This window comes from Pelodiscus sinensis, chromosome 2 (assembly GCF_049634645.1).
Source record: "Pelodiscus sinensis isolate JC-2024 chromosome 2, ASM4963464v1, whole genome shotgun sequence".
NCBI lineage: Eukaryota > Metazoa > Chordata > Testudines > Trionychidae > Pelodiscus > Pelodiscus sinensis.
The window spans coordinates 57,081,610-57,102,973 of record NC_134712.1 but is presented as its reverse complement, the minus strand read 5'-3'; the positions used below and the strand labels follow the sequence as shown (position 1 = coordinate 57,102,973).

At 43.9% G+C, this 21,364-nt stretch overlaps 1 protein-coding gene across 4 annotated transcripts in view; it reads left to right on the top strand.

The window, feature by feature from the left end:
• Positions 1-21,364, top strand: part of PREX2 (phosphatidylinositol-3,4,5-trisphosphate dependent Rac exchange factor 2) — a 266,937-nt gene that overhangs the window by 170,942 nt on the left and 74,631 nt on the right. For all 4 annotated transcript variants that reach the window (XR_012901404.1, XM_075920573.1, XM_006131490.4 and 1 more), the window contains exons 28-31: positions 404-486; positions 904-994; positions 6,971-7,099; positions 20,442-20,483. Coding sequence is in view for 3 of the 4 variants with exons in the window: in XM_075920573.1 (XP_075776688.1) it covers positions 404-486; positions 904-994; positions 6,971-7,099; positions 20,442-20,483 (345 nt within the window). In the remaining variant the exon portion in view is untranslated. The remainder of the gene's footprint in view (positions 1-403; positions 487-903; positions 995-6,970; positions 7,100-20,441; positions 20,484-21,364) is intronic.

Sequence of the window (21,364 nt, the reverse complement as noted above, 5' to 3'; positions counted from 1 at the left end):
AGCAACCTTGTCATTTTTCCTTCAGATAACTGTGGTCTAGTTGGTGGAACACAGATCAGGGACAGATGATACCTATGTTCTGTTTCCAACTTTTACAATATGGCGTGGGCATTTTGCTTAACATTTCTGGTCCTTAGCTTATACAAAAGCATAAATAATGGAATTGTTACATACTTTACAAAGGATAGCGTGTGATTTATTGTTCAGATGCTATTTTATTGCTGTTTACTTTTGCTACATTATAAAAATAGTCTAAAAAAGGATAAGTGTGAACTCCTAAATACAAAATGATCTAAAAGCATAAGCATCAGGTTGTTCATAGCAGGGTATCCCAGATCTGTACAATTTTGAAAAGTATGTTGAGACCTGAAGCTAATTATGATTTAAAATATTTTGTACACAGGTGATGAACTTCCCTTAAGTATTCGCATTTCTCATGATAAGCAGGACAAACTCCATAGCTGTTTAGAGCATCTTTTTGGCCAGGTATAATATTTTTTTTCTTACACTTATTAACAATATTGGTCTATATTCAAAGCAACAGAGGAAAACTGGCTGCAGCATAAGAGGGTGTCCTACTGCTTCTGCTTTCCACTGTTTACTTGATATCTACTTTATCCTTCTCTGGGGTTGCTGACTCAGAATTTGAGGAGAACAGTTCCTTAGATATAACCTAACAAATTTCTATTATTGAATTCAAAAGCTTCAGAGGGGTAGTAGCCTGTAATAGAAAAAACTTTAAAAACAACAAGTAGTCTGGTTAGCTATTGCCAACATTTAAATTAGTTAAGAACAAACATAAAGTAAACATTTTTCATTATTCCTTTCTTTTCATTTAGAGTAGTTCTTTCTAAACATTGCTATGAAAAATGCAAGCTATTCACAGAACTTTGATTCTAACAGGTAGACTCAATTGTCAATCTTCTGAAAGGACCCGCTGTAATGAGGGCTTTTGAACAAACCAAGTTCTTCACGCCAGGTCGAGGCCTGCAAGGTAACGTTTAAAGCTAACTACTAAAATCAACTCAACAGGTGGCAAAGAGATACAAGGCACACTGTATGAATATATATTATTTGATTTGGATGTTAAAGAACAATCTGATCTTTTCTGTTTAGCTTACATCCTGGAATAATCGCTATTCTAAGTTTTTATTACATAGATATGACTATTCTTAGCTAGTACATTTTTACTTTCCTTGCATGAATTAGGTTTTCTTAAAAGCCAAGCTCAAATTACAGCCTCTGAACTTAATATAAAATTGCTGAGCTTTTGATGCAAAAAGCAGATTTAATATATTATGGTTGTTTTTATCAGATTCATGTTATTTCTGTCCTAGCAATTGAAACCCTTTCTGATTATATTTAACTATTCACGCCTAGCTTTTTCTATCATTGTGGATATTTTCTTCTTGTAATATTGTACTTCATAAATAATAAGCAACGCTTCAGGATGAATTATTATTCAAAATATTAATTATTTAAAATAATAAAGTGCAACATGAGGCTGTAATCTTGCTGAGAATTATGTACATGATTAACTTTGTGTCTACATTTATGCTTCTATATGGGTAGGCCCAAATTTAATCATGTACAGAAATTTTTAAGTCTAAAAGTAAATGTCTTTGAAGTGTTTGCAGTATTACAGGCATTTAACAGGACTGATAACTCATCTAACAATCACTACTGAAAGACTTTTTAGGTGAACTGAGTTTGAAAAAAGACGGCATGGCAGGTTGGGAAATACAACTGAATGTTGTGTGGATAACAGAAATAATTCTACTGTAAAATGCATTGGTTTTTGAGTTAGTTATCAAAGTTTTAACAAATTAAATGCATTAATTATAGATGGTCATTGGTGATATCCTCAGTTTTCATAAATCAGCAAAGCCCTAGTGAAGCTACACCCTGATACACTATCTTGTGATTTGACTTTGTGATGCATCATGTACTTCTGCTCACCAACCCTGTGCTGAGTCTGCCCAGAAGTTAATAAAAAAAATAGTGAGACTTTCTTCCAGCAAATATTCTCACCTTTAGAAACTTTTAAGTTGTTTTTAGGGAAAGCTGGGTATGACTCCCAGATGACATTTATGCAGTCCCAAATTTTTCTTGTTTTTGACTAAATGCTTGGCAATCTTTTTTACAACAAAACATTCAGAAAATATTATTTACTTATACATGTTTCAGTAGGTACAAGATATGAAATAGCCAATATAAAAACAAAAAAAGACAAAGATGACTTTGAATGAGAACCAAAAAAGGGGATGCCACTGTGGCTATGTATAGACTACAGAGTTTTGTCGGAAAAACAACCGTTTTTTCCAACAAAACCTGAGTTACAGCCACACTGCAAGTGCATTCTTTTGAAAGTAAATTGAAAGAAAAGAGGGGGTTTTGTGCAATTAGTAATCCTCTTTCTACGAGGAAGAAGACTTTTTGCAAGAGCTTTTGCAAAAAGGTGTGTGTGGATAGGGAGGAGGGTTTTTTTGCGCAAGAAGAGGCCTCCATGAAAAAGCACAGGTGCCCTGGTGGCCACTCCATACCAGCTAATCACAACTCTATAGTTCTTGTCTCCTATTCCCTCTTGGAGCTACAGGCACCTTGGACAACATTTGTAGCAGGAAGCCGGACATAGAGCAGCAGTTCACCGCGTGGCTCTCCCTGCCACAGGCCAGGACACCCATGGCCAAGCCTCAAGCCTCCTACAACCTGGGAGCAAAAGGAGGGATTCCAGACCCCCCCCCCCGAGGGACAAAAAAGCGTGCCCCGAATTGTGGGGCGAGGAAGAGACTCTGCAAGATCCCTGGGCCAAAAGGCGGAATGCAGGCATTTATGCCCAGATGGCTGCCTGCCTGGTGGAGTGCGGACACCCAGCCCAGACCATGCAACGGGTGTGGAGCAAAGTGAAAGAACTCTGCCAGGGATATGTCTGTGCAACAGAGCGCAGCTCGTGCTCAGGGGCAGGACCCCACACCTGCCCCTAGTACCAGCAGCTGCACCTCATCCTGGGGGCTGGGGAAATGTCTTCTCCACCCATCCTTGTGGACTCCGGGGTTGAGAGCCCCATAGTTGTCCAGCTGGAAGTTGCCCCAGAGGAGGAGAAGGAGGGCCAGGGTCAGCTAGAGGAGGAGGAGGAGACCGTCACCATGTCTTTGGAGCTGGTGCAGGTCAGCCAGGACATCTCCCAGACATCCTTGGATGCCTGGGAGGGATCTTCAGGTGAGTTGTCACACACACAGGGTGGGGGAGATGGATGCACAGGGAGTGGGGGGGGGGCGGGTGTCGCTTGGGCTGCTCAGGCTGCACATTGTGCTGCGGTCCATGTACGTGCAACCATGTGCAGTTTGAATGTGTGGTATGCGAACACAGCAGGCAACCCCTGAACGTGCCTGAGATCCTGCTGCCAGTCTCAGGGGAGGCCACACATGTCCTGCCCCCATCAGGGGGAGGGGGGTGCACCTGGCTGGAAGCAGGCTAGCCACAAGGGTGCAGGCATGACAGACCAAGGAGTGCCGTACACACCACACATGCATGTCTGCATGTGCGAGGCAGCAGCCACTCCCACAGACAGCACAGCGAGCTGCAGCTATGTGTGAACCCTAGGGAGGCCCAGGCTGCTCCCAGATCCTCTGCTGCCCATGAGGGGATCTCACTGTGGCCAGACACTTCCCTTGCCTGCCTGTCCACGGTGTGTGTGGGGGAAGCGGCAGCACTGTCCTCTGGGAACATCGGGGCCCTGTGATACAGGGCCTGCTATGCAGGCATGGCCTTGCACCTGGGACATCCCCCTCCTCTGGACTGAGGACTGTTGATCACTGATCACAGAGGAGGGCATGGCCTCAGGCAATGTGTCTGCAGGGATGACTGACCGCTTCTCCCTCTTGTGTGTTCTCCAGTCGGACCAGCCGGGACTGAGGGCCAAGCCACACCACCACAGCCACCCACCAGAGCCCAGGGGACCCGCAGACGCGCCAGAGCGCATAAGGACCTGATGCGCTAGTATGTCAGCATCTTCCACGACATCCACCAGACTCTGGCGCACAGGGTCCGTGTGGACTTAGAGTGGTGAGAGCGTGCCTGGGACCAAATGATGGAGAGGTGTGATACCATGTGTGCCATCGTGTCCTGCATGGAGGAACACCCGTCTGATGCCTCTGCTCCTGGCTTTCACCCTCCTGCCTCCCATTCTATGGCCATTGCCCAGCTGCCTGCCCACCCTGCCATGCCTCTGCTCCCTCCTCTAGCAATGTCCATGCCCCCCCCAATGATGTCTATGGCCTGTCCTCCTGCCCCCCTGCCAACCCTGCCCCTGCTCTAGCCCCCCTTCCTGCCCATCCCTTTGTGGTCCCCAGAACCACACAACCCCAACGAGATCCCTGCACCTGAGGTGGCACATCAAACCGCCCCACTCTCCCTCCTAGTTCTGATTCCCCCTCCCCCTGCCCACCTTTTCTGAATGTTAAATAAAAAAAGACTGCTTTTGTTCTAAAACCAAACAGGTGTGTTTATTGGAAGGGGCAAAGGGAAGGGCTGAGCGGGTGGTGGGGAAGGGATAGAGCAGCAAGGCAGAGGCCCCTGTTGGGGAGGCCCTGGGGAGAGTTACTGTGGTCCTTGAGAGAACCTCTCCCTCAGGGTCTCCCCGGATGTGCACTCTGGCCTGATGGGCCTGGCGGATGACAGCTGTCCAGGGCTGCTCAAATGCACGGCCCTTGCAGCCGGTGTCTGACCCCCACCCCAGGAGGAAGGCCTCCCCTTTCTGCACCACAATATTATGGAGCGCACAGCATGCTGCCAGCACCTTAGAAATGTTGTGCACCCTGACATCCAGGCGGGTGAGGAAGCACCGGAAATGTGCCTTGAGTCAGCCAAAGGCACACTTCACCTGGATCCTGGCTCAGTTCAGGCGGGCATTAAACAGGTCCCTGCTGGGATCCAAGTGGCTGGTGTAGGGTTTCAATAGTCAGGGCACTAGTGGGTATGCCATGTTCCCCCATTATGCACCTTGGCATATGCATGTCACCGACTGCGAAGTCCCAGAATGGGAAAAGGTGCCCACATCCAACTTTCTGTGGTGGCTTGAGTTTCTAAACACTCGGGCATTGTGTGCCCTGCCTGACCACCCCACAAAAACGTCCGTAAATTGTCCCCAGTGGTTCACCAGGGCCTGTAGGACAATTGAAAAGTAGCCCTTCTGATTAATGTACTGGGCCGCTTGATGGTCCAGTGCTTGGATGGGGATGTGTGTCCCTTCGATGGCTCCCTCACAGTTGGGGAATCCCAGGGCAGCAAATCCGGCCACAGTTGTGTCCAGGTCTCCGCAGCAACAGGGAGTTGATGGCCCTCACGACTTGCAGAAGGAGACAAACAAACACACAAAACAGAGAATGAGAGAGGGGGAGCATGAGCCCTTGGGAGGTGCCCATCCTCCTCCCCTCCTCTGCCCCCTCCAAACACCCCAGGACCCACCTCCTATGAGGTTGCTCCCCCCCAGCAGCAGGGCTGTGTAAGGGCGGGACAGCACAAGCCTCCAGGGACAGGGCTTTCCCCCCACCCTCACTCCACCCCCATAGTTCCAAGCCTCCCTTTCCCAAAGGTCCCTTTTATCCAACACTCCACTCTCCCCGTGCAGGGACTGCAGCCCGAGAGCTGCTCACCTCCATAAGGAGGGCCCTGATGGTGGACTTCCCTATCCCAAACTGGTTGTCCACCGACTGGTAGCTGTCTGGGGTGGCCAGATTCCAGAGGGCAATAGCAACTCACTTTTGCAGGGGGATAGTGGGCTGCAGGGGGGTGTCATGTCTCTGGAGGGCAGGGGCAAGCCAGGCACAGAGCTCTAGAAAGGTGGCCTTGTGCATTCAAAAGTTTTGCAGCTGATGATGGTCGTCCCACCGCTCCAGGACCAGATGGTCCCACCAGTCTGAACTGGTCTCCAGCCTCCAGATTCTTCTCTCAACAGTGGGGTGCGGCAGCCAGAGTGGAGCAGCTGCAGCCACGGAGAGGATCCCCAGAAGGGGTCCGGGTCCTCCAGAAACAGGAAGACAGCTGGCAGAAAGTGCTGCAAAAACTGCAGCATGGCCGTGTGGGGCCATCGCATGCCCAAGGGCCGCTCTGCTCCATGGCACACAAAGGAAAAAGCTGTGGCATCGAAAAAAAGAACAGGGCAACCACAGCAGGCACTGTTGAAGCTTTGCTGTCCCTTGAAGAGGTAGGCAAGCACGCAGAAGAAACAGAGAAACAGATGTCCAGGGTAGTCCCTTTAAGCATGTGTTTCTGCAAGGCTCCAGCACCAGCACGTGGAAGCAACTGGTGACCTAAAGCCCAGCTTGAACTGGTTCTGGTTGGCCTTTTATGCGAGAGAGTGTCCAATCAGTCTGGACACTCTATTTCACAAAAGTGCATCGCTTTTTTCAATGCGCTTTTGTGTGTGGATGCGCTCTTGCGCAATAAGTTTTCCAAAGATCTCTTCCAATAAAAGCTTCTTGCACAGGAAGCCTGCATTCTAGACGTAACCTGTGTGACAATGCAGTTTGATATATTACAGATACATCATAATGTCAGTGATAATTTCAGTGATCTTAAGGCTAGTTTAGGTTAAACAGTCAAAAGTTTCTGTGCTAAGTAGGGAAAATTACTTTCCTGATAATTTTGGTACAGCTTATTGTGTGCTATTATTTGAATTCTTGGGTGGATGTGATAAAGGTTTGAAAAAGCACACTGTGAAACACATTGTTGAATTTATGTGCTATTTAAATTACTTGTTTTTGATGTATGTTAACTTTTTATATGGGCATTTATTGAATTAAATGGTGTGAAAAGCTATGGTGTGAAAAGCTATGGGTAACAGCAATCAAGACAAAATTTTAGGAAATCACAGGCATGTCTTAATGTTAAGACTATTGAATTAAGAAAGAAATACAGTAACTTTCTGAGAATGTTAAAACTAAAGAGATATTTTTTGCCTTTATTAAAGAATTTCAGCAAGAAATGGAACCTAAGCTTAGCTGTCCAAAGAGATTACGGCTTCACATCAAGCAAGACCCTTGGAACCTTCCCAGCAGTGTCCAAAATCTTGCACAGAACATCAGAAAATTTGTTGAAGGTCAGTAAACCTTATCCTTAATAAACATAGAGTTAAGGAGGGAGTGGGGAGAATGGACATATCAGGTTTATAGTGTTCATGAGGTAAGGTCTGCAGAGTAGCATGGAACAAACAGGAAATGTGTAGATTCTAGCACAGCTTGTGATATCTCTAGCAAGACTAATAGTTTCGTAGTTTAAATCAGAGATTCTCAAATTATGGGGTACACCTTCCACAGGGATCCTCCATCTTGCCCTGGCATGTCTCCCTTTGGCTGAAGCACTTGCTGCAGTATCCCAGGAATTTCCCTTTATCCCCGTGTGTCTCCTTTTCTCAGTCTTGCATTACGGCGATGGTGTTGTGGCTCCCCTTTATCCATGGTCCTCAACCTTAGCGCAGCCCTTTCTTCTTCGAGTGATTGCTCATGTGCATTCCAATTAGGTGTGTACGCGCTGTGGGAAGTTTTCCCCTCAGCAGTTCCCTTAGGGCCAGGAGGGGAGCCCATATATACCCCTACTGGCCCCCTCACCCACTCAGTTCTTCTTACTGCCGTGACGGTCATTGGAACAACCCTCAGCTCTTTACAGCAATCATTGTCTCATTCTTTCAGTTAGTCTCCAGCTAAGTAGCTGCAAATTAAGTTAAAGACTCTTGTTATTTTCTGTTTAGTCACTCCCATCAGGCGTGCCCTGCGCCCGCAGCAGGGCATGCCTGCTTCGCAAGGCTTTAAGCCCTGCAAAAAGTGTCACAAGCCTATGCCCTGTGGAGATCCCCAATCATTGTGTCTAAAGTGTCTGCGGGAGGCTCACCTCACAGAAGCCTGCAAGATCTTTAAGGCCTTCAAACCCCGTACTAAGCGTGAGAGGGAATTGCACCTCAAAATCCTGCTAATGGAGGTGGCTCTTAAGCCGGCACCAGCGTCGGACCCAGCACCGGCCTCTCAAAGTGCACCGGCGTTGGCATTGGACAGTTCTGTGCACTGCAGAGGTCCCAGCACCGGTCCCAGTCTCTGGCACCTCAGAAAAGAGGAGACCTAACAGGGGCTGGTCCCCATCCAGACATGCTCCAGTGGGGCACATGATACCAACAAGTCCGGAGCCCAGGCCTTCCAGGTCAGGCGGACCTTCTTCCCAGCGCAGGGAGATCAGTCCCGTGGAGGACTTCCCTGAGCCCTCTATGCCGGAGGCCTTAGAGGCAGCGAAGGTCCTCATTGACTCTTCTCCCTCTCCTCCTCCGACCCCAACACCCTCCAGGCGGCATGGGGAGAATTGGCACCGGCCCCTTTCCAGGGCATCTGAAGGTCTGTTGCAGGAGGTTGGAGGCCACCGACCACCCCCGGACTTGCATGCGTCTCCTGGGCCTCATGGCCACCTGCATTTATGTAGTGCAGCTTGCCAGACTGTGCTTGCACCCACTACAGATGTGGCTATTGCGAGTCCACAACCCGGCCGTCCACTTTTGGGACAGAGTGGTGACTTTTCCCGCACCCATCCTCCTTGCATTGGACTGGTGGACCCATCAGGCAGAGGTCTGCACGGGGGTCCCATTCTCCAGACCATCCACTTGCCTTATCATGAATGTGTCAGACATCGGCTGAGGAGCCCATTTAGGAGACCTACCCATGCAAGGTATATGGTCTGCGGACGAGATCTCCCTGCATATCAACATCAGGGAGCTCCGGACAGTCCGACCGGCTTGTGCGGTTTTCTTTCCCCACCTCAGGGGCAAGTCTGTCCTCATCCTGTCAGACAACACGACAGTGATGGCATATGTAAACTAGCAGGGCGGGGTCTCGTTCTCCTAGCCTGTGCTTGGGAGCGATTCGCCTGTGGGACCTCTTCATCGGGGCGGATAGCCACCCAATGGCCTCGTACCTCCCGGGTTCCCAAAACGTCCTGGCAGACAGGCTGAGCAGATCCTTTGTGGGACACAAATGGTCCCTGAAGTGGGATGTAGCTCACGCTATCTTCCATGCACAGGGGTCTCCCCATCTAGACCTATTCGCCACAGGGCGGAACAAGAAGTGCCCTCAGTTCTGTTCCCTCATGGGGCACGGACAGAGTTCCCTGGGAGATGCTCTCCTCCTCCCCTGGCCGCAGGGCCTGCTGTATGCCTTCCTGCCGTTCCCACTAATTCACAGGGTCCTCCTCTGAGTGCGGGAATTCAGAGCATCCCTGTTTCTAATTGCCCTGGCATGGCCCAAGCAACACTGGTTCTCAACCCTCCTCAACCTGTCATGCGAGAGACCCATGACCCTCCTGCTGCTTCCAGACCTGATTACTCAGGACTCAGGCAGGCTCCAGCACCCGAACCCGCACTCGCTGCACTTGACAGCGTGGAAGCTCCGTGGTTGACGGCCTGAGGAGCTTCAGTGCTCAGAATGGGTTCAGGAAGTCCTGCTGGGTAGCAGGAAGCCCTCCACTAGAACCACGTACCTCGCTAAGTGGAGGCGGTTCTGCATCTGGGCTTCCCAGAAGAGGATGCACCCAAGGTGGGCTACAATCCCCCTGATCCTAGATTACCTGTTGGATCTCAGGCTCCAGGACCTCTCTTCCTCCTCCATCAAGGTTCACTTGGTGGCCATCTCGGCCTTCCACCCGGGAGAAGGGAGGAAAACCCTATATTTTCTAACCCAATGGTCAACAGGTTTCTGAAAGGGTTGGACAGGCTCTACCCACACATCCACCAGCCCATCCCCCAGTGGGACCTAAACCTGGTCCTTTCCAAACTTATGGGACCCCCATTTGAACTGTTAGTGCCCTTCACCTGATGGGCCACATGTACTGAAAGGGGCGCTTGTTCCCTGTCTGTAGGCCCAGGACCCATGACCCCTTCTCTCTTCATCCTTGGGCCTCAGAGAACTGAGGGTTGGTGTGTGTGTGTCACACAGTAAATGGGGGTTATAATGACCTAAAATGTTTGTGCAGTTCAATTTTAACTGCTGCAATTTGTACTCTTTTAATCAGAACTGCAAGATAATACAAAATGTGCTTTATGAAATAAAAATAGTATTTTTGGTACTTATACTATTACTATAATTATATTGATCAAAGCCCCTCTATCTTATTACTTGTATCTTTGCAAGGTATATGATTTTCAATTATTTGTGTTTTCTTAATAAACTGTGGAGAGGTAAAATGTGATTATTTTTCTTAGCTTAGGGAGATTCACTTTAACAAAATCTAACATTAGTTTAAATAATATTTCAGAGGGTACCTAGAAGAGATGCCAGCAGAAGCTTCTGAGGCAAAAGGGAATATTGTCTTTTCTGAGCAACAGACACAGGGCAAATTTGTACTCTTAAATGAAAATGAGAAATGATTCTAATACTCCTTTGAAATTAGTGGTCCTGATTCTGTCCCCACTGATACTAGTGCCGATACTGATCCAAAGGGAGAGTAGACCTAATTAAATTCAAGTGTGTGCATTTCACAGGATCTGCTCGGCCCTTTCCAGGACCTGCCTTTTTACTGTGCATTTTGATAGGGAAGCAATGGAAAAGAGAAACTTAAGGGATTTATAAAACTATGCAGTCGAACAATGCAACATGCATCTCTTTGTGGGGAACCAAACCCAGATGCAGGTTGCATCAGTCCAAGGTTAAAATGATTTGTTTGTGCATTTAGCAGCTTCATATTAATGGCTAATTTCCAGGACATCCCATGATGAAACTGTTCAACTAAAGGCAATCAAAACTATTAGTAAGCTTCAGGTGGTAACCAAATTAGTCTGTACGGGATAAACTTAAAAAAACAACAAATGGTCTGGTAGCACTTTAAAGACTAACAAAACATGTAGATGGTATCATGAGCTTTCATGGGCACAGCCCACTTCTTCAGATGACTGGAGTTTTGAGTTTAGGATGTGCAGATCCAAAATAAATAGGGGAGAAGGGAGAGAGGGGAAGGAAAAAAAAAGAGAAGGGGGCGGGAAACAAGGAGCAGAGGGTATGAGAATATCAAAGGGAAAAACAAATAGGCAGAACTAGTAACCTATAAGCAACTAAAGATTGGATAGTTAAAAGAAGCAGATAAGGATCATAGGATAGCAATTAGATAGGAAGGATACTAACACAAGAACCTACATGGACAAAGTATTAGTGATATGCTTTATTAAAAAAAAATACTTTTTTAAAAAACTAGTTCCTAGCAAAAATCAAAACCAAGGTACATTTTAACATTAATTATGGATAGTTTTATGGTTTTGAATAAGTGAAAACTAAGATCTTCACCAGTCATTGAAACCCTCTATGAGCCTGTCAGAGCTCACCAGGTTATTCAGATGTGACTAATGCATCCATAATTGACTCATGTCACTTCTTTAACCAAATAGTCATCATTTGCTAATACATTTAGTCACTTCTATCCTTGCCTGGATACAGTTAAACAAGTCTGTTTCCCATTGTCAGTCCCCTCTGCCATTTTTTTTATTTTGAATTTTTGAAAAAGTTTTGATTTCTCAAAAATTATTCTAGTATCTCTTCTGTGTTCATATAAAACCACTCAGACGTCATGGATTCTCCCCTGAAAAAGATCCCAGTGCTTCTTATAAGCATAACACAAGATTGTCACCCCTGTCCTTACACCAGGTAAGAGGGTTGGTAAGATGTAAAAAGATCTTAAGATCCCTGTTGTCCATAAGCCTGGCACTAGCACAGGCACTGTTAGTCCTGTTGAAGTGGGTGTGTCAAAGGTGCAACTGCAGCACATAGTATTGCAAATTTCTGGGCAGAATCATGGCCCAGAGGGCAGCCTGGGGAACCTGCTCTTACTTATACAGCCGTGGAAGCCTAAATTGTCCTGTGGATGTTTCCAGCTCCCAGGTGTCCCAAAATCAGGAGAGCAGGCTTAAGCAACTTTAATGATCCCTTGCCCTGGGCTGCTGTCCCTCTGAGTTTCATGCCATTTGTTATCTCCACAAATGAGTAAGGTATTTAACAGAAAGACTAGCCAGCTTGCAGTACTATTTTGGGATATTTCTGATTAAAAAGCTAACATGAGCTTTGAGCAATGAATTTAAAATTACCTGACCTCTTCCTTTTGATCTTTTGTCTCCCTGATTCAGCGGGAACAAAAATTGATCCCTAATTCATTTTTATTTTGCATTTTAAGGCAAAAATTATTTCAAATGAAAAGCTAAATTGAACTTCCTCCCAGATGTGTGTTTCAATGATCCAGGCACAAAACACAGGATTCAGTCAATTAAAAAAATCCCCCACCACCGCACACAAGATCGTGGAGGTCTCCCTCACCCTCACTGGGAGGCTCCTATGGGGCCTAGTGATTTCTCCTTCCTTCCCGCCACTTCACCCAAAGCATGGGGATTCCTTTCACTCCTTACCTGCCTCCTCATGAGGTCTAGGGATGCCCTTCTTCTCCCCTTCCTACACCACTCCTCTCAGGGCCTGGCGATTCCTTTCCCCCACTTAAATGGCTCCTTGCAGGGCCAGACTATACCCTCCTTTTTGAAAGTTACAATCATTTACATAACATATCTACATTTTCCTTGTATTTCCCAACAAAACCCAACCAACCATTTATTGAGTTACACAACTGAGCAATGCTGGGTAAATCTGCTGGTTTCTACATAAGCAGAAGTAAAGTGACCTTATTTAATAGTGAGAAAAGAAGAAATTTATTTCTATTGAGTCAGATTTAGGTTTTGTGGTAAGTAGATGAGGAAGCCCACAAATCTGTTTTAGGTGGAGTCAAAGAAATGTTTAGTGGTGAATAGAGCTTATCGTGGTTGAAAATGTGTTTAACCATTATTGATGTTAACTAAGTGAATCCATTTGTTGAAAACTGACTCCAATGCTTAGATTTTAATAGAAATTTCAGAAGCGGTTGTATTTTCTTGTGGATAGTTCTGTTTCCTTGAATATGCTGCATTAAATTAGAATGGCTCACTATTTAAAAGAGATGGAGATATAGGAACTTCATGGAAGATACCTGTTAACATTTACATTGCTCTGTTTTTAAATTTCTCTTGTGTAATAAATAGGAAGAAAAAGAACATTCTTAATACCTCCAGGATGGTCTTTTAAAATTTTATTACAGGTTGAATCTCTCTAGTCTGGCACCCTCAGAACCTGACCAGTGCTGAACCACAGAATTTGCCAAACCACGGAAGGTCAATATTGTTTTAGTAGCATTACCAACACTTCCACAGCTTACTGGGTTCTAAGAAGACATTTGGGGTAAATTAAAGCTAAATAACAGCACAAAACACTGAGAGCCAGGTTTGGTGGCTGTAAACAAACTATATGGGACGATAGGATATTGGGCCACATCCCTAAGTGGACATCCATCTAACTAAAATTGTGCCAGTCCACAGATATTGCTGGACCAGAAAGTGCCGATCTAGAGAGCGTCACCCTATATTATTATGATTGGAATTGGGTGAACAAGTAAAAAATATCCATGTAAACACATTTATTTCCTCAAAGTCCAATAGTAACCTGTAGGCCATTTATATATGCCAGAAGCTACAAGCACTCATGCTAACTTGCTCTAGCTAACCATACAGAATACAGGGTCTGGAGGTTCCTTGTGTTATAGCCAAATATAATGGGGTAATGTCTAATGAAATTTTTCAGTACAAAAATATAAGCCAAAATAATATAATCATTCAAACCAATAAAGAAAAACATGATCTATCATATAGCAATCTTCCAGGTTGTCAAGCACTCTTACTATTGAAACATTTATCCTATAATATAGTTAACTAAAAGAGGAGAAATTTTGGCAATACAAATCAGCCTTATAAATGAAAGGAATTTGTAGGAGGGATTTATTCACGGCAGGCTGCAAAAATGTCACATGGGTGTGTGGGATTTAAAATACGGTTGTAAGAATTATGGGGTTGGAATGGAGAAATTTGCTTGATGTCGACTTGACTCCCTAAATTCAAGAGTTCCCTTCATGAGTCATTTCTGCCTCACAACATAGTGTGAAAATTCCCACAAAGGCATTGCAGTGGCGTGTGGCCCATGGCACACTGGAACACACTTTGTCTTCACGAGTATTTCTGGTGTGCATGCAGAGTGCCAACACGAGCAGCCAAGTATGCACATGCAAGAATAATAGATTAACTGCAGCAGCTTTATACCAATGTAGCTTGTTTCATCTAAAGTTTGTAACATAGATATGTCCTAATTCCTTTTCACCCCTGTTTGGGGCAGTGTTTGCAATTAGCTTTGCAACAAAGCCATTTAGATAAGGCATCAACATTACCTTGATTATGTCCAGGCCTATGTGTGACTGAGAAAGCATAGCACTGCAGTTGTCTCCTACAGTCTGGCAAATCTGTTTCTCAGGATTTCTGAATTACTTTTGTAATAATTAGCTACCATCTCTCAAGTTCCTTGTGTTCTTGTGTGTGAATACTGCCCCAAACCATAAGCATTAGCATCTGCGTCCAATGTGAAAGGAGTTTTAAATCATGAAGAGGCCACAGTAGCATCAGTCACGAAAGCCTTTCAACCCTGTAAATGCTTCATCATGCTTTGCTGACACTGAAGTCATTTCTCTTTAGCATTCAACCTATGCAGTGGATTTGCAATACTGGCAAACCCGCAAGTGAATTGTCCGTAAAAGGAGTCATAGCCCTTTATAACACTTCACATCTATTTTCTTTTTATGAGGGGAGAGGTCCTCCTTGCTAATTATGTACCCAAAGTACATTACCTCTTTTTGAAACCCCCCTCTTTTTGGGGGTTCTCCATTTCAAAATGGCTGCATTCAGCTTATCACAGACCATTTGTAAATTATTTAGTTCCTGTTCAAATATTTTGCTGGCACCAGGGTATCATCTAGATATAACAGATAGATAGATCAAAAGGAACATACCTTGTAATATCCTTTCTATTAATCTCACAGTAGAAGCATGGTGGGTTAAGATTGGTGGGACCCTGGGACAAAAAAAGTGGGAACCCCTCCCCACCTCTTCCACCTGCAGTCCCTTAAACTCTCCCTATGAGGCTCATGCCAGGGAGCACAATTAGGGTTCTGGGGTTTGCCCTGCTACACCTGCCCACCCGTCTCTCCAGCTCTGGAGCCAGGTCATGGCACAGGGAATGGCTAAAGCGTAGGGCGGGCAGAACGAGACAAGCCTTCATCCCTTGACCCTGCTCCTCAACAGAAGCATTGGGTGGGTGGAATGGGCCAGGACATGGGATGCTCCAATTCTCCAGGATTCCATTGGTTTGGTGGCTAATTTGCCATTGAGTAGAAACTCACCTGCATCTCAACCCTTTTAATAGCCTTCTTTTAATACCAGGTCCACTGGCTCATATTTCACAGATGCCATTGCCTTTTATACTATTTGCTGCTTGTCAGAAATATTCAACCAATGAACAGAAACCAGTTCCTGTAGAGATCCCCAGGAGCTTTCTTGCTCCTTCCAATCTCCCTGTTCTTGTCTGTTCTCACTTTGTGTGCTATCTCTCTTTACCCAACACAGTACTCATGGAAAGGCTCTTGGGCAGGTTCACACAACATTGTTTGTCTTAATTGGGGGCATAGGCTTACAGTTAATTAAAGGGCAAGTTAATTCCTGTCAAACTCAACCCATAACAAGGTTTCACCCAATACATAAGCTGCTATGCTATCTAAGACCATCTTACCCATTAGTCTGTCTCTGACAATGCTCAGAAGCTTTGGTATGGGCAAATATACAGAAAAAGGCAATTATGCCATAATTTACCCCCATGGTCCACTCTTGACTTCTGAGGCTTAGGGGCAACTATCGTCATTTGTGAGGTTTGGTACTGATCATCATAACTAAGTCATTGATGGACCTATCCTTCATAAACTTAGCCACTTTTTTAACTGAGTTATACTTTTGGCCATCGCAACATCCCATGGTGATCTGTTCCACAGCTTAGTTGGATGTTGTGTGAACAAGTACTTTCTCTTGTTAAAGCTGCAGCACATTAACTTCTCTGGGTAACCCCTGAGTTTTGTATTGTGAAAGAGAAAGTATCATGTCTCTAATTACTTTTTTCAATACCATTTATGATTTTAGGGACCTCTCTAATATCTCAATATTTTTATTTCTTTTCTAAGCCATTCTATACTCGTGTTTATTTTTATTGTCCTTTTCTGTACCTTTCCTTTTTTTGTTCCACTATATCCTTTTTGAGATATGGTGATCAGAACTGGGTGCAATATTCAAGGTCTGGGCACACCAGGGATTTATATAACTTTATGATATTTTCTGTCTTATTTTCTATCCCTTTCCTCAAAGTTCTTAACACACTGTTAGCCTGTTTGACTGCTGCTATGCAATAAGCAGTTTTCCAAGAACCATTCATGGTGATTCTGAGATGTTTTTACTGGATGGTAATAGCTAATTTCGATATCATTGTAGTATATGAATAGTTGAGATTATTTTCTCCAACATGCTTTGCACTTATCAACTTTGAACTTTATCTGTGATTTTGTTGTCCAATTACCCAGTTTTGTGTGATACTTCTGTAACTCCTTGCAGTCTGCTTTGGATTCAGCTATCTTCAATAATTTTGTATTGTCTGCAAACATTGCTTCTTCACCATTCACCTCCCTTTTCTGACCATTAATTAATATGTTGGACAACACAGGATCCAGTATAAATCCTTGGGTAGCGTGCCTTTCACAACTTTCCATTGTGAAAACTCACTATTGGTCCCCATGCTTTGTTTCCAATCTTTCAACTTGATACTGATGCATCAGGGATGTTCTTCCTTATCCCATGACTGCTTAGTTTCCTTAAGAGCCTTTGATGGGGGACCTTGTCAAAGGATTTCTGAAAATCCACGTACAGGTTGTATCTCCCTCATACAGCATCCTTGGGACCTGGCTGGTCCCAAACGAGGGGATTTGCTGAACGAGGAGAGGTCCCTCACAGCTTGGTCCATGCTGCCCGTGGCTATAACTCCAGCCAAGCCCTGCTGCTGCCTGCCAAGCCATGGCTCCCCAGGCTGGAGCTCCGAGGCTGCCAGAGCTCTGCAGAGTCCAGGGCTGCTGGGGCTACCTGGCTTCTGGGGCTGCTGGGGCTCCAGGGCTGCTGGAACTGAGGCTCGCAGCTGCTGGGACTGCGGCTGCTGCCGACCTCCCACTACTGCCTGGCAGAAGGAGCCAGAACTCCCTGCTCTGTCTCCTCCCTCAACAGGGGGCTCCTGGCTGAGTCACGCCCATCCACCCCTGCTCCTGCCCTGCAGCCCAACCTCCTTATGCCTGGACTCTGTGGTCCAGGAACAGCTGTGGTCCTGCCAGATCATGGATGTTGCCAGAACACAGAATCATGGTTAGGGGAGGTACAACCTGTACATTATATCAACAGAATTATTCTTGTCTACATGCTTTTGATTTCCCCCCACATATTCTAGTACATTGAGGTATGACTTCCATTTACAAAACCATGTTGACTCTTTCTCCCAGCAAATCATGTTCACCTATGTGTCTGATAATTCTTTACTGTACTAAGATAGTAGAAAAGTAGCAGAAAATCTGGATAAATTGCAATCCTCAATTTTTAAGGAACGCGAGCTTGAACACAATTTGTATAATAGCATGTAATGATTTGAAGAGAAACCACTATGGTTTTTTTGTGCTACAAACCATGTCTTGTGGTTTGAAAACATCTCTCTGAAAAAGAAGAGACTGACACAGGAACCATTTGAGTTTCTCTTCTGAGACAAATCATTTGCTCTACAAATAAACTGTAATGTTTTTCTTGCCTAGAGAAACACAATGAAGCACACACAGAGAGAGGATAATAAAGAGGGCGAGGGAAAGTTGCTGCAGCCTAACATAAGCAGGAGAATATTATCTGTAGATACTTTAAATGTTTTTGAATTTAGAGATTTAACAAATCCCATCTGTAATGCGCTGCAAGAAATAGCCTCAACACATACTACAGATTATAAAATATTTTTTCCACATACTGTAGCTTCAGTCACTAAGCCAAATAATCAGACTTCTAGATTCCAGTGTATTAATCTTTAACGGGCCCCTAAGGCTTCCTTTGTTCATCTGAAAATGAAGGTTGCTTAGGTTGAGTTGTAGGCACATTTTCAAAAGTAGCCATTATTTTGGAGCACCTTTGTTCCTGTGTGCTTCACTTGAGATACCATGGGCCTGATTTTCAGAAGTGTTGAACACTCACAACTCTCTTTGAAGCTGGTGCTCACCAGGCTCTTGCTCTGATATGTTGGGCACCACTCTCAATGACCACTGCTTTGAAAAATTTGGCTTTTAATATATTTACTAAGTTTACACAAAATCCAGACTTTTTCATGTCAGCTACTTCACCTACGACAAAAGGTTAATAAGTTCATTGAAACTGTCTTAAAGGAGGTGAATGGCAAGACAGTGCCAAGTCCATTCCAAATATATACTGGTTCTAATAAATCTATCCAGTGAATATAACAGGGCTGGGACTTGTGGGACCTGGATTCAGTTCCTAGTTCAGCCACATTAATTTATTCTTAATTTAGAAGTTAAAAATGATTTGATCTCCAGGGCTCTATCCTTATGCAGTTCGAGAGGCAGCGTGCTGAAGGAGAAAAAGGTAGTTCTCTTGTATTTAAGGTACCAGATAGAGATCCAGGAAAGCTGGGTTGTATTCCTGGGTCTGTCTTAGACTTCCCTTGGGATTTTGGGCAAGACTGTCATAAATCATACACAAAAAGAGGCTATAGTAGTCCTGGCATTTTCTACTTTTCAAGTACTTGACTTTGGAACTGTTGCACACTCTTCATGCAATTTCTGGCTTGTAATTTAAAGGTAAGTTACAACATATAGTCACTATACTACTTTCAGGAAGGCACACAAGTCAAGTATAATTGTCATGCTTTTTAACTGTTTTCTCTTACACATTACCTTTTGAACTTTTATTTTACCATTTATTTGACACACATCGGTGAACTTAAAAAAATAGTTATATACTAACTCCACCCCAACTCCTAATTTAAAAGGACATTATTATGGTTGCAAATGAAGTACTCAAAAGATAAGAAATTCAGAATTAAGGTTGTCTGTGCACCTTTAATTCAGCTCCTTTTATGTTTACAATATGATACAATTTTTATTTATATGATCACATACTAGTTTTTCCATTGGATTTTTAATAAAGTCATTTGTTAAATTTTCTAGATTTAAAAAATAGGAAACTAAAAAACCCCACCCAGACAGTCTGTCACTTGGAATCGTAGTGACACCCACATGGTGTAAGTTAATTTATGGAAAGTGCAGTCTGGTCAGTGCAAGGTGCAATGTGAGGTTTGAGAATGCTCATTGGAATCTTCAGAGATTTTAGTTGTTCAATTCTAGCAACTCTTTGAACATCTGCAAACTGTGATTCCCCTCCCCCACCAAGACTTATAAATTGGCAAAAATGTGGGTAGATTTTCACAGGAATAACAAAAGGTACATGGATGACATGAAGTCCATCCTTTACCCATCCCACCAGCACTGTTTTTCAAGTCCCTTTTTTAAAGCATAGGTACAGTAGAGCTTTCCAAAGCAATGGATGGTGGATTTTTTTAACATTGAAATATAATGTATTTCTCTTAGCCTTATTCTCAGAACTGGTGAGTCATTTTGAGTATTTTTTCCTAAAAACATTGTCTGAATATTTAGCATGGAAAATTTCAGCCTTAAGACTTAATAATAGCTCCACCTAACGTATATAAGAAAAGCCTTCCACATCAAATTTTGAAAATGCAAAAGCTTGCTCAAATTTTGTATTACTCAATGGACTTATGGCATCACTTGACTATAATTATTGTTGTTTTCTAAAAGCACAGCGTAGTTTAAAGAGTTATAGAAGTTTATAAGCTTTCTTTTGTGTTGCTTTGCTTTGCTTCAAGTCATAAAAATATTTAGCTCACACTAAATCTTTCTACGACAAAACAAAAAACCAAAATCACTACAACTGAGATTGCAATGCAATGAAAATGCTACATGCGCTATTGATATACAGCACTTCAACATTGTTTTTGAGGTTTAATAATAAAATGGGAAAAATAGTTAAAATAGGTCTGTTATTCTATGAGCACAACTGAAATGAGCTGGAATTTGTGGTGCAAAGGGTTTGGGGTGTTAAGTGAATAGTGATATAGGATGCTGTGCCTCTGTGCAGGGCAGGTATGTGGGATCCTTGTGTCTGGGGTTCCATACATTAGTGCTGCTGACATGGTTCTCTTTGCAGGACTGGGGACTTAGAATGACTAATTTTCTCACCCAGTGAGATGTAAAATTAAGTTAGCTGTCATATAAAATGAATCTCATTATTCTCTCTGATTACTGTGAAATTGGAATCTGCATATGCACTGTGATATAGAATTTGTTTTTGACTATGTCCTAAAACTTTTTTTTTCCAGAGGTGAAGACAAGGATACTTTTGGCACTCCTTGAATATACAGGTACCTTTAATCGGCTAGTTTCAGTCTGAGCTTTGGTTTTGTGATTTCATCTTGAAGTACTAGAATGTCTCTTCACAGATGGCTTGTATTTGTGTTATGAACTTACAAGAATAGGTAAGAGGAAGGGAGGAATAGATGAAGGGAAGATCCCCAATCCCACTGACCACAACTTGAATTGTGAAGTTTTTCCTTATGTACCTTAAGGGTTCTCGAAGGTAATGGCAGTTTTAAATGAAAGCTCTAATTACATAAGGGTATATCTACACTACTGAGAAGATTGAAGCTGCTGCTGACGATCTTCCAGGGTCTGAATGAGCAGGTCTAGTGAGGTCATGCTAATTCGAACTGAGAGGGGCGCTCCAGTTGATTTGGTAGTCATGATTCCATTAGGAGTAAGGGAAATTGAAGGGAGAGTGTTCTCCCTTCCACTTCCTGCAGTGTGGGTAGCGCCAAAAGTTGAGTTAAGATACTTCAACTTCAGCTATGCAATTAATGTGGCTGAAGTTGCGTATCTTAATTAAACCTTATCCCGTAATGTAGACATATCCTAAGAAACCATACAAATTGAACATTGTGGGTGGCAAAATACCACCCCTCACTTATTTTGAATCTCAGCAGATGAAGTGAGTACCAAATCATTGAGCTGATATACAATGTTTTTGCTGTATTTTCCCCTGTATTTTTCTATACCTATCTTTATTTCCCATTATTTCCTTTCTTTGTTGCTTTTTCTTTCCCCTCTATCTCTAGCTTCCCCAGGCACTACTTTCATTTTTATTCTCTTCTATCTTTCCCATCTCAGTCCCTTCTCTTTTTTAACCAAATTCTTCAGAATATTATGGGATTTTTTTTAAATGATCACCCTGCTTTTTGGAAATTAC